The sequence below is a fragment of the Camelus ferus genome, chromosome 12 (assembly GCF_009834535.1).
Source record: "Camelus ferus isolate YT-003-E chromosome 12, BCGSAC_Cfer_1.0, whole genome shotgun sequence".
Lineage (NCBI taxonomy): Eukaryota > Metazoa > Chordata > Mammalia > Artiodactyla > Camelidae > Camelus > Camelus ferus.
The window spans coordinates 5,386,462-5,401,482 of record NC_045707.1 but is presented as its reverse complement, the minus strand read 5'-3'; the positions used below and the strand labels follow the sequence as shown (position 1 = coordinate 5,401,482).

General features: G+C 41.8%; 1 protein-coding gene across 1 annotated transcript in view; it reads right to left on the bottom strand.

Annotated features, from left to right (window-relative positions):
* TNRC6B (trinucleotide repeat containing adaptor 6B) overlaps window positions 1–15,021 on the bottom strand; it is a 225,161-nt gene that overhangs the window by 12,916 nt on the left and 197,224 nt on the right. Inside the window, 8 exon segments of the mRNA XM_032492297.1 lie at window positions 627–766; window positions 3,786–3,856; window positions 4,311–4,535; window positions 6,888–6,983; window positions 7,237–7,383; window positions 8,668–8,844; window positions 11,011–11,092; window positions 11,094–11,149. Of these exon segments, the coding sequence (XP_032348188.1) occupies window positions 627–766; window positions 3,786–3,856; window positions 4,311–4,535; window positions 6,888–6,983; window positions 7,237–7,383; window positions 8,668–8,844; window positions 11,011–11,092; window positions 11,094–11,149 (994 nt within the window).

Below are 15,021 nucleotides of genomic sequence, written 5' to 3'. Positions count from 1 at the left end.
TTTTCCCCTTGGGGGTAAAATGTCACACTCCAAGCATCAAGGTGACCCAGCTTCAGACATGAGAAGTGCTGCTCTGTCTCGGGGCTGGCTCACTGCCGGAGGTGCACCATCACTTGCTTGTTCTCTGGGTACCTTTCTGTCATGGCATCTGCAGCCACAGGGAGTCAGTTCTTTCCTGTTCACACCAGCTTGACAGTGGCAGGGATGAGGACTATCACAGTCTGATCCAGTCCCATCTACTCCGGGTAGAACCCCTGCTACCCACCGAGACCATCATATTTCACCACCATCCACAATAGGCCCAAGTAAGCAGCTAGGTTCTATAAGGAAAAGGGACAGCACTTACAGGGCTTCACATTTGCATAAATATTGGCTTTGTTTTTACAATACTAAAGACTTACTGCTTTGAACTCATCACTTTTGGAATTCTGATTATCACACACACACACAGGACAATTCGTGCTTACGCAGGTAGAAGAGATCAGCCACCTCCGTACTCAAGCAACTGCTTATGTGCCGACGCCATTTGTGGGCATGTTCTTGTGCATCTTAATTAAGCAGGTGCCCAAATACTCACGTGCCTCCTCACGGGTGTTTGTCTCAGGGAGCGTAAGGTGGGTACTCACATGTGCAGTGCAGTTTGGGCCTTGGCCGCCTCCTGTTTGGTGCTGTATCGGATCAGGGCAGTGCCCTGGGTTAGGTTCAGATGGAATGTCAGCAGTGGGCCATGCTGCATGCAGATGGTTCTCAAGGTTGACCCATCAATCTAAGGAGTAATGACATTCATGAGATAGAAACTGGAGGTGGGGTGGGAAAGGAAGGCAAGTGACACTTCTTGTATTTGAGGATGAGAAGGACTTCCGGTTTATAAATATTAGTATCAGAACTAAGTAAGTCTTGGAGACATGAATGAGGAACTTGAGGCAGGGAAAGAGTGCACTGAATACAGAGCTCTTCTGGGGGAGGAGGCAGGGGCTGGGGGAAGTAACTAGGATTGTTTGCTTGTTTGTATTTTTTTAAGGGAAGTACTGGGAATTGAACCCAGGACCTTGTGCATGATAAGCACTTACTCTACCACTGAGCTACGTATCCTGCTCCCTTACAGAGGTCTTAAAGGTAAATCTTAAGCTATTCAAAACACTGGACTCAGATCTAACATGCCCTTTTTACAGATAAAAAACTTTGCATACATACAGCTCAAAAGTATATGGTTCAACCTGTAGTCTTTTTTACTTAAGAGGTAAACAAGTGAACCTGTACCAATTGGCAGAGCCTTAAAAGGCAGAAATAAGATGGTAACCAAGTAAGAATTTAAGAAAACATGCAAGGTTCTCAGCATCATTATTAATGTAATCTTCTTCTGATCTCACAAAGAGCTAAAGAGAAAGACACAAACCAGAAAGGCGCTGCTAACCATCTAACGATGCAGAATGCTGATGGCTGACCCAGCCTACGGGCTACTCCGACGTCTTCCTCCTACTCTGACCCTCTCAGCATGAGGCTCTTTTTCCACCTACTTCTCTGTGCCCTCTGCTGCCCTCAGCCAACATGACCAAAGGTTACAGTCGCTCACCTGAGTCAAAGTCTCACCATTAGGATGCTCAGTGACCAGGGCTGGCCTCCCTCACCTACCACTCAGATGAACAATTCTGCTTATTCACTCTGGTTAATTTATTTACAACAAGATCTTAACTAGGTTTACTGAAGCTGTCAATTCAACATTTCAGTTCATTTTTGGGAAGGGAAACACTACTATTGGAATAGCTTTAAAAAGTTGTGCTATGCAGAGAACTATATTCAATTTCTTGTAATAAAACATAACAGAAAAGAATCTGAAAAAAACTATGCATATGTATAGCTGAATTGCTTTGCTGTGTACCTGAAGCTAACACTCTAAATCAACTACACTTCAGTTAAAAAAAAAAATAAAAAACACAAAAAATAGATATGCTACTGGCGGCAGCAGCGGAAACATTCTGTGGTTTTACCATGGAAACCCTGAAGAATGAAAACCAGCAGTTTCACCGTGGTTCTTTACAGAAAATGAATGATTGGAGAAATAGCTCAGAGCACTGTTTTATAAATGACAATTGACAATATAAGCTTGTCAGTGTACGCCACAAGTGATTTTTCAGGATAAATGTCCCCTAAACAAACTGTAGGTGACAACAAGTCAATTTATCCAGTACCAAAGATCTGCCCTTATAACCTTCTTTTAAGCTATGCTTGAGGTTAGTCTGTTATTAGGTGGTTTTGATTTTTGAAATTAATTCATTTTAAAATTAAAATTAAAGTTAATTCTTTCTAATACAAACACAGCCAAGCCCTATATTCACTTTATACACATATACAAACGCACTTACTATTTTTCATGAGAAGACAGAGGTGAACAGCTGGCTAGCCTAACCAGGCTCCTTTCAACATTGTTTCTCTCATCCTAACCATACTGTACCCACCACGCTGTGTGACAACTTAAAAATAATGAGGCATATATAGTTTTGAGGATGGTTAATATAAAATGTTCATATTTCAGTCAACCATTAGCTAAATAAATAACCTGGGGCTTTCAGCGCAGCTGATTAGATAATGGAGATTAAGAGCCGATCCAGACTGTTCCTCATGTTAACTGTATTTAGAAAACTGTCTTTCTTAACATGTACCTTGAAATACGAGCCCCCAAGTTACTCCCCACAAACAGGTTCACAGCACAAATAAATGTAGGAGAATCTGTATTTCCCCAACGAGGATCATAATATGTGTTAGCATATTAAAGGGTCTAAGAAGCCTCATAGTGAAGACACCTGCCTAATTTTGCTTAATCAAGTATATATTCTAAACATATTAGGCCAGAGACCTATTAATATCCCAAGGGAACACTCTGGAAAATGCTGGCTTAGAAAAGTTTGCATGAATCCATTTGCAAATTAAATGCTAGACAATTCATTCTATGTGTCAAAGGGAGGGAGGCATAATTGACTCCTTTTAACAAGGTGTTGTAAAGTTCGTGCTGTCAGGCCCACACGAAGGTCATGGGCTCAGTTTCAAAGAGTTGGTTTGAGTTCACTAAAGTGCTCAAAATAATGCTGCTACCTCCAATAAATATGTCAGTTATCAGGCAAATAGAGTGAAAGGGAGGGTGGTTTGGTACAAATGAAGCCCCACCGCTGTAAAAATAACCCGAGTGCACGTTCTAATGAGAGCAAATCAGCGATGCCGTCTGCACAGAAGAGGATAACAGTTGGGAAATTCACAGCACACCTGGGGCATTTAGGCTGTGAAACGGACACATTTCTTCTACTGCAGAGATGGATGGTAAATGATGAATGTATGAAGCATAAAAATGGCTATATTTATTTATTTATTTTTATAGTGAGCCTCAATTCCTGCTAAATGAATGACACAAAAACAGGTAATTTTCTTGCACGTGGTTAAAACACTTAAACATTCCTTTCCCACTTGGTTCCAGACTCTTGACAGGCAGATCCACACAACAAGTTATCTCTGCTACTGTAACAGCAGGTAACACCACCCCACTTTTCACTATTTTACAAACTACGTGTGTTAACACCACCATGAAGGCAGGCATGAGGCTGAGTGGCCAACACCCCTCCACTCAAAAACGGGCTGCGAGCCCTGGCTGGGGAGCCTCAGCCCCACAGGCTGGATCTCTCCGCCGTGACCCGGAAATAAGGAGCTTTCCTATCAGCTGGCCTCCCGCACCTCCGAGCTTCCCTCCCTTCATACAGTCAGGTCCCATCTTGAAAACCCCAAGAAAGCATGATTACCTGCGGAGTGAGATTGTGAAGAACCAGCCAGTAACTAGGACGAACCGAACCACCATCACTCCAGGTAGAGGCTATAAGAGACCAGAAAAAAAGAAAAGGAAGTGCAATCAAAAACTGAAGGAAGCCACAAGAGAGACGCTGTCACAGAGCCCTCACTTTTCTTCTCCCCTGTTACACGTCACTTTCTCTTCCACCTCACTGACCTTCCTTTTCTTGTCACTGAACAGCCAGCTCCCTTCTCCTGGACCTGACCCCACGCACTCTCCTGCCTCACTTGCAAGACCACCTTTTTCCTCCTAGGGTTTTCACTCTGCTGAGCACCATTTTTACTCCGTTGGTACCTCAGGAGGTCTTGGGTCCCCTTGCCTTACACTGACTTCAATTTTCCACTCAAGAGATACTTTTCGCTCTGCCAGACAGCTGCGATTCCTTTCTTGTGAAGACTTCATCATGTCTCCAACATTTGGGTGAACGTAAGCCCCTTGTGCCAGAACAATGATGCTGCTTTAGGCAGATCCTTCTCACCCGAGGCAAGCCGTGAGTCCTGTGTCCCCCACCCCCTGACGGAGCGGGGCGCGGTGCTGCTCCAGGGAGATGACGGTTTGGGGTTGGTCAGACCGGGAGGTGGGCGGGGCAGCGGTGTAGTGTTCCTTGAGGAAATATGGTTTTTCCACATCTTGTTGGAGAGATGAGTGGGGTTGTGTCCTATGGGATCTGGGGACCATGTTGATTTGTAATCAGGGAACTTTGCTGTAAGAAGAGAAAATTAAGCAGGAAATAAGGTTATAGGCTACTTTTGTCAACAAATACACATGCACCTTGTACATACTCACACCCACACATAAATACAGCCACATTTATATTCTAAAAATAGTAAGTGAAAAGTAGTAAGTAGCAAAACCAAATACTACTGTTCTTTGAACTGATCAGATAATAAAATTTTCAATGACTATTAGTCTGAATTGACAAATTAACACATGAGCTAAAGAGTGAAATAAGATAACTAATTCTCTATTGCTTTCTTAGCTAAACACAACCTGAAAGGGAAGAAAAATTCAAAAGTATTCTTAAAGCTGTAAGTCTTACAGATATAGTAGAATGTGAACCCTACCTAAGTATTTATTCTATACTTATTGATTAACGGGAAAGTACATTAAAAGTTATACTTTTCTTGATCCAGAATTAGATACCAGCATTCAAACAGATTTTTAAAATACAATCATCAAGTATTCACTAAGGGCTTACTGTGTTTTAAGGCACTGAATCAGTGCTGTGGGTAATATAAACAGTTACTCTCAAGAACTTCAAGTTCAGATGGGAAAAGAGAACAGATGAACAACAGAATTGGTAACCCCAGGCAACATCATATATGTTCAACACCCAGAGGAGAAAGACAATGCTGGGCCTTCAGCAATGACTCTGCCAAAACAAGTCTTGTAGAATTTATTATGTAAATGGAGGGACTCAGAGAGACAGAAAAATATAAACCAAGATTCATCCTAAACTCTCTCTGTACCAAGTATGTTTTTTCCCAATTTTGGCCAAACGATACTTGACAGGGGCAGAAAGGTCATAAAGGTCAGCTGGGGGCTATATAAGACACTATCAGGAGATTATGTAGTAGATTCGACTGGCAGTGTTTAAATTAGGGCCAAAACTTAGGTGACAGCAAAGAGAATGGGGGAGAAGAAAGGGATATGACAGAGAAGACTGCAGAGGAAACCGTGTGGAAGATGTTGTCCCTGCCCAGACCTGGTGAGCGAGGGCGAGAGAGAAAAGCGAGGGAAGGGGAGAGAGGGGAGGCACATGCTGTGACTAAGTGACGTTTGGGAGTATCATTAAGAAAAAGAGTTTAATTAAGGAAAAAAGACAATTTTGGGGGTGGGAAGGTATGTTTTCAGTTTTAGACAAGTCTGGGGTGATTCTTGGGTCATGTCTCAGATGACTGTCCAATTGTAAACGAAAGATAAAACAGGTAAGATAGAGGTGTGGGCAGTTAGAGGAAATTAAGGTGAAAATGAGTTTTTACATGTGAAAGAAGAAGTCCTTTAAGATAATGTGGGTGGTGGTTAGAAACATGGAATATGGAGCTGGCTCCTTTACACACGCACTCAGACCTGAGGCAAATCATATCAGCTCTTTCAATCTCAGTTTTTCACCTACAAAATGGGGTAACAGCAGCAGGACCTCCCCCTATACTTTAGTGAAGGGAAGGTAGATGTCATGCTGAAGGCTTAGCATGCTGTCTGGTCTGCAAGAGGATTCAATAAATAATTGAGGCTACTGTTATACTGTTAATATGACACAGAGCTGGACAAGAAAGATCATTTGTGAGGACATTAACCTGCAGTTTCTTAGCAGGTAGCTAAGAACTGGTTTTATTAGCATTTGCCTGGATAGAGGGAAGAAGCCTTAATGACTTCAATGTCTTAAAGTCTAACTTTTGCAAGACCAAGGTGCTAACTACCGATGACTGGTCTACCAATCTATAAGGCACTGTACTGTGTTCATTAAATGACTTTAAAGGTTTTATTATATCCACTAAGTTTTCCATTTCCTATTGTCTTAAAAAAAAAAAAAAGAAACATAAGGAACTCAGCAAATGTTGCTGGTAGAATTATTTAATCTAGGTCCTCTTTTCTTCTCCCTCTCCCCCTCTCCCTTGGCCAACTGCCCTTAGCCTTTGTCCATAAGTGGAAGGATTTTTAGAGAAAAGCAAGCTGTAACTGGCTACCTTAGGAATAACGACCTGGACTTAACTGGTTCCTCCCATGGCCCTTGGTTTTCTTGGCAGACTGGTTAAAAGGAAAGCACTTGTGTCATCAGGATACAACCTCCGCCCTTTCAACACCCATAGCTCCATGCAATTATGTCGCCATCTGCTTTGGTCCTAAAGCTGCACTCGTCTCATCCTGCCTCCGTGAGACTGGAAGCTCCCCCAAGGACATGGCCAATACAAGAAGTGCGCCTCCACCTACGTTGACCTATGCTGTTCAACCGCTATAAAGGTATTCTGTAAGAAATAAATGCTGATTTCCTTAGTAAAAGGCAACCTGATGGGAAAACTCGAGCCAAAGGGAAACAAATAGGTCACACTCATACCTGAAGTGCTATGAACGTTGGTAAAGGAGTTGTCAGAGGCACTGTAGGGCCAGGCACCAGGTGAAGGCAGCGAGGTGTTGAGGGAAGAATTAGACCCTTTGGATGACAAATGAAGAATGAGACGGAAATATTGCAGGTAAATGTCAGTGTAACTAGTGAAATCTTGAAATACTTTATTTAACCTTCAATAGAAGGAAGAACTATATCTAAAAAATAAATATGAAAAGCTACAAATTCTTTTGTTTTCTGGTTAAACTATTAGATACTAGCAAGTATAAAAGAAGCTGCAGACAGACAAATGTGAAAATGCTGGGTGCTGAATGAGCACAGGGGTACCTCACTTGTTTACCTGTGGTGTTATCCCGCAGAAGTTGGTGGTCAGTATCTACAATGGGAGATGTGGCTGTACCCCCCAGCACACTTCCTGGGGTGACATAGGGGTCAGATTCAGGGTCAATGTTTTGGATACCTTTCCATGGCACTCCTGGTTGGAATTCTGAGACAAGGAGAACAAATATTAGAGGTAGGAAGTTGTTCAAAACATGGTAATTTTCTAATACAAGATACAGATCTGTGAAGTGTCTTGAATTCTGAATCTATTTTAGCTTGGACTTTCATCATTTAACAACAACAAGAAGCCGGCCTGACATACACTTTGCCAACAGCGCTTCCCTCTCTGTGTCTGTCTCGGTGGTTGTGAACTTGATTCCAGAGATGATTGGGGTCTGGCCCCAGTGCTTGCTCTTCCTGCTCCCAGGGAAACTCAGGCCTGGGGGCAGGGAGGCAGGATTAAGTATTGTGGTGCTCAGGAGAACTGTCCAGGCATCTAGGACAAGCACTGGGAGAAAATCTGAATTGGAGATGACATACTTCTCCCACTTATCTCACCGGAAACTGGCTCGGATAGGATACAAATGACCGCTAACTGCTACATGGACTGTCAGGGACAACCAGTGGGAATAATGTGTCTTATCATGAGAAAGCCTAGAATATGTATGTATAAGCATTTCCAATTTTTAGTGGTTAATTTAAATCATATTTAAGGTTATGTGCTAGAATTAATAAACTCTTATTTTCCCAATGATGATGAGGAAGAACAGTATGGAGCATTTATGAACAATATACATTATATGAGCCGACTTTAACAGATACTGTATTTGTATCACAAATATACCTATACAGAAAGAGGTTTAGAAGGACATATACCAAACATCTTATTTTTATTTTTGCTTTACTAAATTAAAATTTTTTTTCTACAATGAAAATAGACTACTTGTATCAGAATAAAAAGGGAGGAAAAAATAGCAAATTCTCTCACTGCATTCACAACTCCATACCTAGGACCTGGTAATAAATGCTCGCTTAATGAATAAACTGATCAATTCAATGGACGTTTCAGAAGATCACACATTACAAGACATCCTTCACACAGGTGAAGGCCAAGTCCCAGCTCCAAAGTCACCTTCTTTTACCCCCAGACTCCACTCCACTGACCTTCGTTGGCTCACCTGTGTCTGTGCAGTATTCACCACACAGTAACTTGCCCTGTAGGTGATCGGTGTCCACACCTATCTTCCTGACTGAACAGTACAGAGCAGACACTTCCTCTAATGAAAATTTTCTATCTTCCTACAGCACAGCCCATGCCCTGCTTTTATCAGACAATTACTGAATGAAAATAATCAAAGTGAGTGCCTTAGTAAAGTCATGGCAAATAGAGCCTGAAGTGAACAATTATAAAACAAATGATATCCCAGAGAAAATATTTCCTGGACAATACCTGGAGGCCAACTGGCATTGCTGGATTTACTTCCGATTTTATTTGTTGGTGGAGATTTGGCAGGTAACCAGCTATCGCCAGCAGGACCCGTATGGCCACCCAGTGTGTCACCCGGGATGATATCAAACTGGTTGTACGGTGACCCTCCTCGGGTCTTACCAGGGGCCACTATAGCGCCTGAGAAAAGAGAAAGGTAACCAGAAAGGACTCCTACAAACAGAACTTGTTAGGAACTCAAACACAGAACCTGAAGTGTATAAAGTAAAAAGAGTCTTCGCATTAAGAGGTCACACTCGAGAGCCAGTACATAATTAATAAGCAGGACAACCATGAACAATTCATGACACCTTTCTGAGCCTCTCAGTTTCTCACTTATGCACACAGCACTGTTCTCATTCTTGAATGTTCCGTTCAGTTTTAAAATTCCATGGCCTTACGAAATTAACCAAACTTTCATAAACTACGAATCATACCATCATCCCCACAGTTTTTACACTAATGACTCAAGGATGAGAAACAGGAAAAATACTAAACAATCTGCAGCACTTAAAAGGGTTTTGAACTACATTTCTACTGACACTACCCACCCAAGTTCTTAAGTGCTGATCAAGCCCAGCTTCTCTGGAAGAAGCAGAGTAAACAGACGGAGTTCACTGGAGGGAAAAGCATCTGCGATTGCTTTACATTCCAGAGCAGTGAGGCGGCATCCCCGCCGAGGGTCTCTGCCAGCCCGAGAGTGGCGGTGGACTCCGCGGCTCTGAGACCCGGGCCCCACACGTGAAGAACAGCAAACCCTTTGTAACTGCTGTCCTGAGAGCATTCCAGCAGTTTTGTTGGTGCCCTCTTCATGCATTTTATATGCTGGGAGGCAGAGGGGAAAATGAAAGCTTAGTAATTCCCATAAACTAACAAAAATGAGTTTTACTTTAAATAAACTTTTTGGCCTCTGTGAAGATACCATTCTACTTACTTCTCAAACGAATTTTACATGCTGTATTGTGTTCCTCAAACTACTCTTAGGATGCTGTGTATGAACAGATAAAAAATTACTTCCAGGGTAATGTATTAAAATGTTTGTGTAAAATATTTGTGATTAAAACACTCTGGTTTGGCCTAGCACAAGTAGTATCAAAATTATCTCCATGTTCAGCTAAGAAGTCATTTGCTTTTCTGGAGCCACTGGGAGAAATCTGACTTAAGGGCACATTACAGGGAAGTAAAAGATGAAAAGCTCAGTGACCTTGGGGACTGCTAAGGAAATAGAGAAAACACTGCCTAGAAGCTCCAAAAAGGCAAGTTGGTAAAAGGTAAGCTTCAGGTCAGCTCTGCACAGGCCACTGTGCATTTATAATCTTAACTCTCTCATGTCTTTGTAGACCAGGGGGTCTGATGAATTACCAGCCAAAAGAAGCAGCACAAAGGTGTCCAAGCCATAGATGCTGCTGGGCTTGGATTATTCAGTCCAGAAACAATTTTATAGTTTCAATAAATCATTCTTGATTCTGTAGCACGAAATCAAATGACAGTGCTTAGGGACAGCAGAGCGCTCCACGTGGCCACTTCACCAGCCTCCCGGATGGGCACATTAAAGAGTGGTTTATAAAAGAACCTGAAAGGCTCCAGACTGATGGGGCTGAGAGTGCCAGGAAGCCGCCGAGGAGCAGGCCGACACCTATTTATACTTGGTTCTCATGGATACAGCTGAGTCCAAGTACATTACTGTCAAACGAAACAAACATTGAAACAAAGGCCGAAGGAAGATTCCGAGCCCTTTCATCTGTTTTACAGGGAAATGGAGATGTTCTTCCAGAGAATTATAGAGATGAAGGGCCGACCCAAATCCATAACCAATGCCTGCAATGACCTCAATTTGCTGTCTTGCAGACACTGTGATTCAAGGACAAGAAAGCTTTGTGGAAAGTTCAGTTCTTATGTATTGATCTATTAGTCATCTTCTGCAGATTAGAGCTTAGACAATCAACATGATATATATATTTGCTGTGATCTCTCTTGTACCTCCAAAAAACTGATTTTGTTCTCTCAGCCAATTTACTAGGGTTTTACCCTAAGGGGTGCTCAAGCTCACTGCTAATGCCCTCCATCCCCCTGCAGGTGGGAAATTCTGCTCCCCTTAATCAGAACTAGGGCTTTAAGTTTCTTATAATTTGAAATACACGCAACCCAAATCTTCCTCTCATAGGTGATCAGGGGATTTGAGGGGTGGGGGGGAATCAAGAGACTCATTAAGAAAAAGATAAAGATCTGTGCTTCAAAATAAGTTCGTGGGACCCTCCATCAAGGCCTGCTGGGAGCGGGAACTCATAACGCTCCGTTTGCTCTTACCATTTTTGTGCAGACTGGCTTCCTGTGTGGCTACAGAGGGCAGTCCCTCCATCATGGAGGTCCACTGTTTAAAGCGAGACTCTAGTTCCAGCCTCCTTCCCACCAACCATGCCGTAGTCCATGCCGCCAGAGCTGAAGCCTAAAATGGAGAACATGTTTTATGTCTTTTTGTAAGTTTCTGGTATCAGAAACCAAGAGTTCTGAGGCAGAACCCATGAATAGCTTCATTTGTCACTTAAAGGCTAATTCACATGAAGTTTCTTCACTCAGAAACAGATATTTTGATTCAAAATGCTGATGCTGGCTCTTCCTTGCTAAAAATGTGATGACTCTTTGTTCAGGTGTGAAAACGTGTATGACTGCCATCTAATTAAGACCATCTCAGGGCACGTGTGCATTCACTTTCCATTTAGCTAACATCTGAGCCAGACAGAGTGCTGGGGCCAGTGGTTCTCCAACTGAGACGGAGATGTCCACACGTCAAAGCAATGTGGTGTACCAGCAGCTATGAAATTGTGGCAGGGTCTCTGGGGGAGGAAAGGCTTAGCAGAAGGGACATCTGACCTAGGGCCTAGGGCAGGTAGGCCAGTAAGAAACCAAGTACAGAGCTCTGACTGATGATAATCAGGGGTGTTCAGGAAACTATGGATGAAGTGAGGTGGAGAACAGCAGGAGATAGGGGAGAGATGAAGGGTCATGTCATGCATGTATCAGGCCAAGGAGTCTAGACCTTTTTTCCTCTACAACAGGAGATGAAGAAATTTTAAAGCAAGTAAGAGGGAGATAACCAGGTTTGTGTTTTACAAAGAGAACTGACAGTGTGAGAACGGGACAGGTGGAGGTCAGGACAGAATCTGGGAGATCAGTTTCAAAGAAGTTTTTATACAATGACGAAGACCCCAAAGCTTGGGTAGGCAACTGGTGAGGCATTCAGAGTTTACTCTGCCGTGTGCCCCCAGATGTCAGGCAAGGGTGTTTTGGAGCAGGTTTCCCCACTGCACAGGGCTGGACAGGTGAAAACCACACAGGAGGGGCCTGCTGCTGGAGTCCCACAGGGTCCACCATCCTCTCTGGGTCACAACGTACTTAATATTTTCCAAACTGACTCTCAAAAAAGTAAAATAAAGGACTAAAATAAACAATTGAAACCAGGGAGGGGAAGAATAATGATAATCATAGAAAAATGAGAACAAGTTACAGTCAGTGTAGCAGCAGCAACACACACACTCAGGCCCCCCAAGGAGGTGAGCAGGGTCCCCCCTACGCCGAGGCTCAGGCGTCTGCAGGCGTCTGCTCTGACTCCAGCAGGCATGCGGCTCCAGCCAGGCCAGACTCCACACTGTGCCCACCCCACTCTCCTACCGTCTGGTGGTGTCTTACTGGCCCTCAAGTTCCATTTATCCAAATCCCACTGAAGGCCCAGGTCACAATTTTCTCCCCTGTGCTTCTCTTAATTGTCAGGGATAGTTTTATAAATGCCTAATAAATCAAACTCAAATCCATTCTGACACCTTTCTTGACCTATGTTTAAAATGCTGCTATTAATATAAAGAACAATGTCCCTTTACAATGTTTGGAATTGGCTTTACTAATCCAAGAGATTGCTTGGAGGGCGGGGGTGGGGAACAGGAATCCTTGGAATGAGCTGGAAATATTTCAAACTGAACAATTTTTTTTTTTTAAAAAGAAGAGTGTAAGATATTTTCTACTTTTATCCTGTGTAACTAAAACAAAATGAGACTAGAGGCCAGGGAGGCTGAAAGGAACATGGGCCTTCTCTGATACAGCTTTAGTGGCCTAAGCAGGTTTGCTCCTTGGGCAAATTACACCACTACATTTGACTCAGAACACCAGCCCAACATGTTTGGATTCCAGGCCATGCGAAAGCTTGGTTCCAATCACTGAGAAAGAGCTTTTGAAAATAACCTAGGATTCTGGTGAAGATTAAAAAGAAAAACGTAAAGATTAGTAAAATAAGGAACTATTTCTTACACATTCATTTTCTGTAAAGTTGCTCTGAAATTTCTCTTAAAACTCACAATGAAATTAAAGTTATTCAATTTTAGCTGCTTAGAAGTTCTTCTGTAACATAGGAAATGTAGAAAATTAGTAAGAATTACAAATCTTAGGAAAGAATAGAGTTTTGAGAAGCTCCACTTGAACCTCAGGTGAAGTGGGCATCTTTCTCATTAGAAGCTCAGGAACAAACGTCACTACCATATGGCAGCACCATAACTAAACAATAAAGTTTGGTAAGGAAAAGACAATTGAAGTGGGCAAAAAGAAATAGGAGATTCATCTACAAACCCAAAACTATGAGAGGAAAATCAATGCAAAGTTGGACGTAACTCTGTTGTCTTTCTTTGATGTCACGTAGTGACTAGCCTGACCTCAGGACACAGAATGTGCTCAACAAATCTGAAGGAAAGGATTCTGGAGCACTGTGCTCTGGTGGCTACATTAACAGAAAGCAGAGGGCACTCTACTCATGACTGTGGGCTTCTCCGGAGCTATCACACCTCCAAATCCAGGAAAATACTGCCTTTATTGTCCCTGCTATGTTATAAAAACCAAACCTCCTCAGTCCATCCAGTGGCCTCCTCTGATGCTCCAGCTCACAGACACAGAACTTCTAATCGAACAAGCTATCTCATTCAGTCCAATGAATACTTATGGAGACCCTAACCTGTGCCAGGCTCTGGGTTAGGAGATGAGGTGCAAACAGAGAGAAGACGTGCCCCTTGCTTTCCCAGGGCCTCATTTCACCAGCACTTCCCTTTTACCTGCCGTATCATGCTTACAAATACAACACCCTGGCTACCTTATCTGTCGTTGCCAGAATTACTTTCCTTGCCACATACTCCAACTCAGCACTATCAGTCTATTCATCACTACCACTCGGCCCAGACCTCACCTCTTTGAGGAAATTCTCAAATTAGCTTGTCCTTAATCAACCACTCCTTCCCTCTCTTTGTCTGTAATTCTGTATTTTCCGCTACTACTTTTGTTGTAGCTTAAAAAACAAATTCCTGCTTCTATAACCATTGTAATAAAAATGCATTATAAAAGAAACAAATCACCCACAGCTGCCCATTTAATGTAACTGTTTTAATCCATGCACACACGCTCATATGATACTGACACATTCATAATCCTGGGATAGATACAAGTTATCTTTCTGCTATTTTAATAATCCCTAATATTCATAATAAATCTACTTTTCCCTGGATATATCACACACATAAATATTACATATTTTGATGAATTTTAAATATAAAAATTAAATTTTATTGGAAATGCACTTTCTAATAAGATGAGTGACTTTTGTTTCTCAGTTAGTTCTGATATCTGAATGACCATGACTTAATACTAGAATGAAATCTAGCTCATACTATACCTATTTTTAAAAATTTTTGTAGACATAAAGCACTAAGAAATCTTACATAAATAAGTAGATGGAAAAGGGAGGAGTCTTGTTATAAAATCACTTATTTCTTTGCATCTCTTTTTAGGTATATTCCCTTCCCCCCAGCTCAATAACATAAGATACTAAAACATAATTTTTAGACAGGTCATTATCACTTGACAATTCAATTACATATATTTTCAATTTTGCTAAAAGCAGAGAATGAGAAATGATCTATTTTACAAAAGTAATCAGTTAAGGATTAGTTAAGCAGTCATTAAAGTCATTAAACTTTTTAATTTTGAGAAAATATACCAAGAGTCTTTATCAAGACTTATTAAGAAACTGTAATGTTTCTTGCTACTCTTTCACCTATAGGTATCTTTTTTAGTTGGATATACTCGGCATCATTTATACTCACGATATATTCGTTCATTTTGTGACATCTTTATGTTTTTCAGAAAAATTTTAATTTGTGTATACGCTTTAACTATATCTTCTTCAAAATCTTCTGGCTATAGATTTAGTTTATTCAAAGGAGGCAGCCAAATCAGACTTGTTTTCAGTCCCAGTTTTCCAATTCCAATAATTGTGGTAATGTGAAT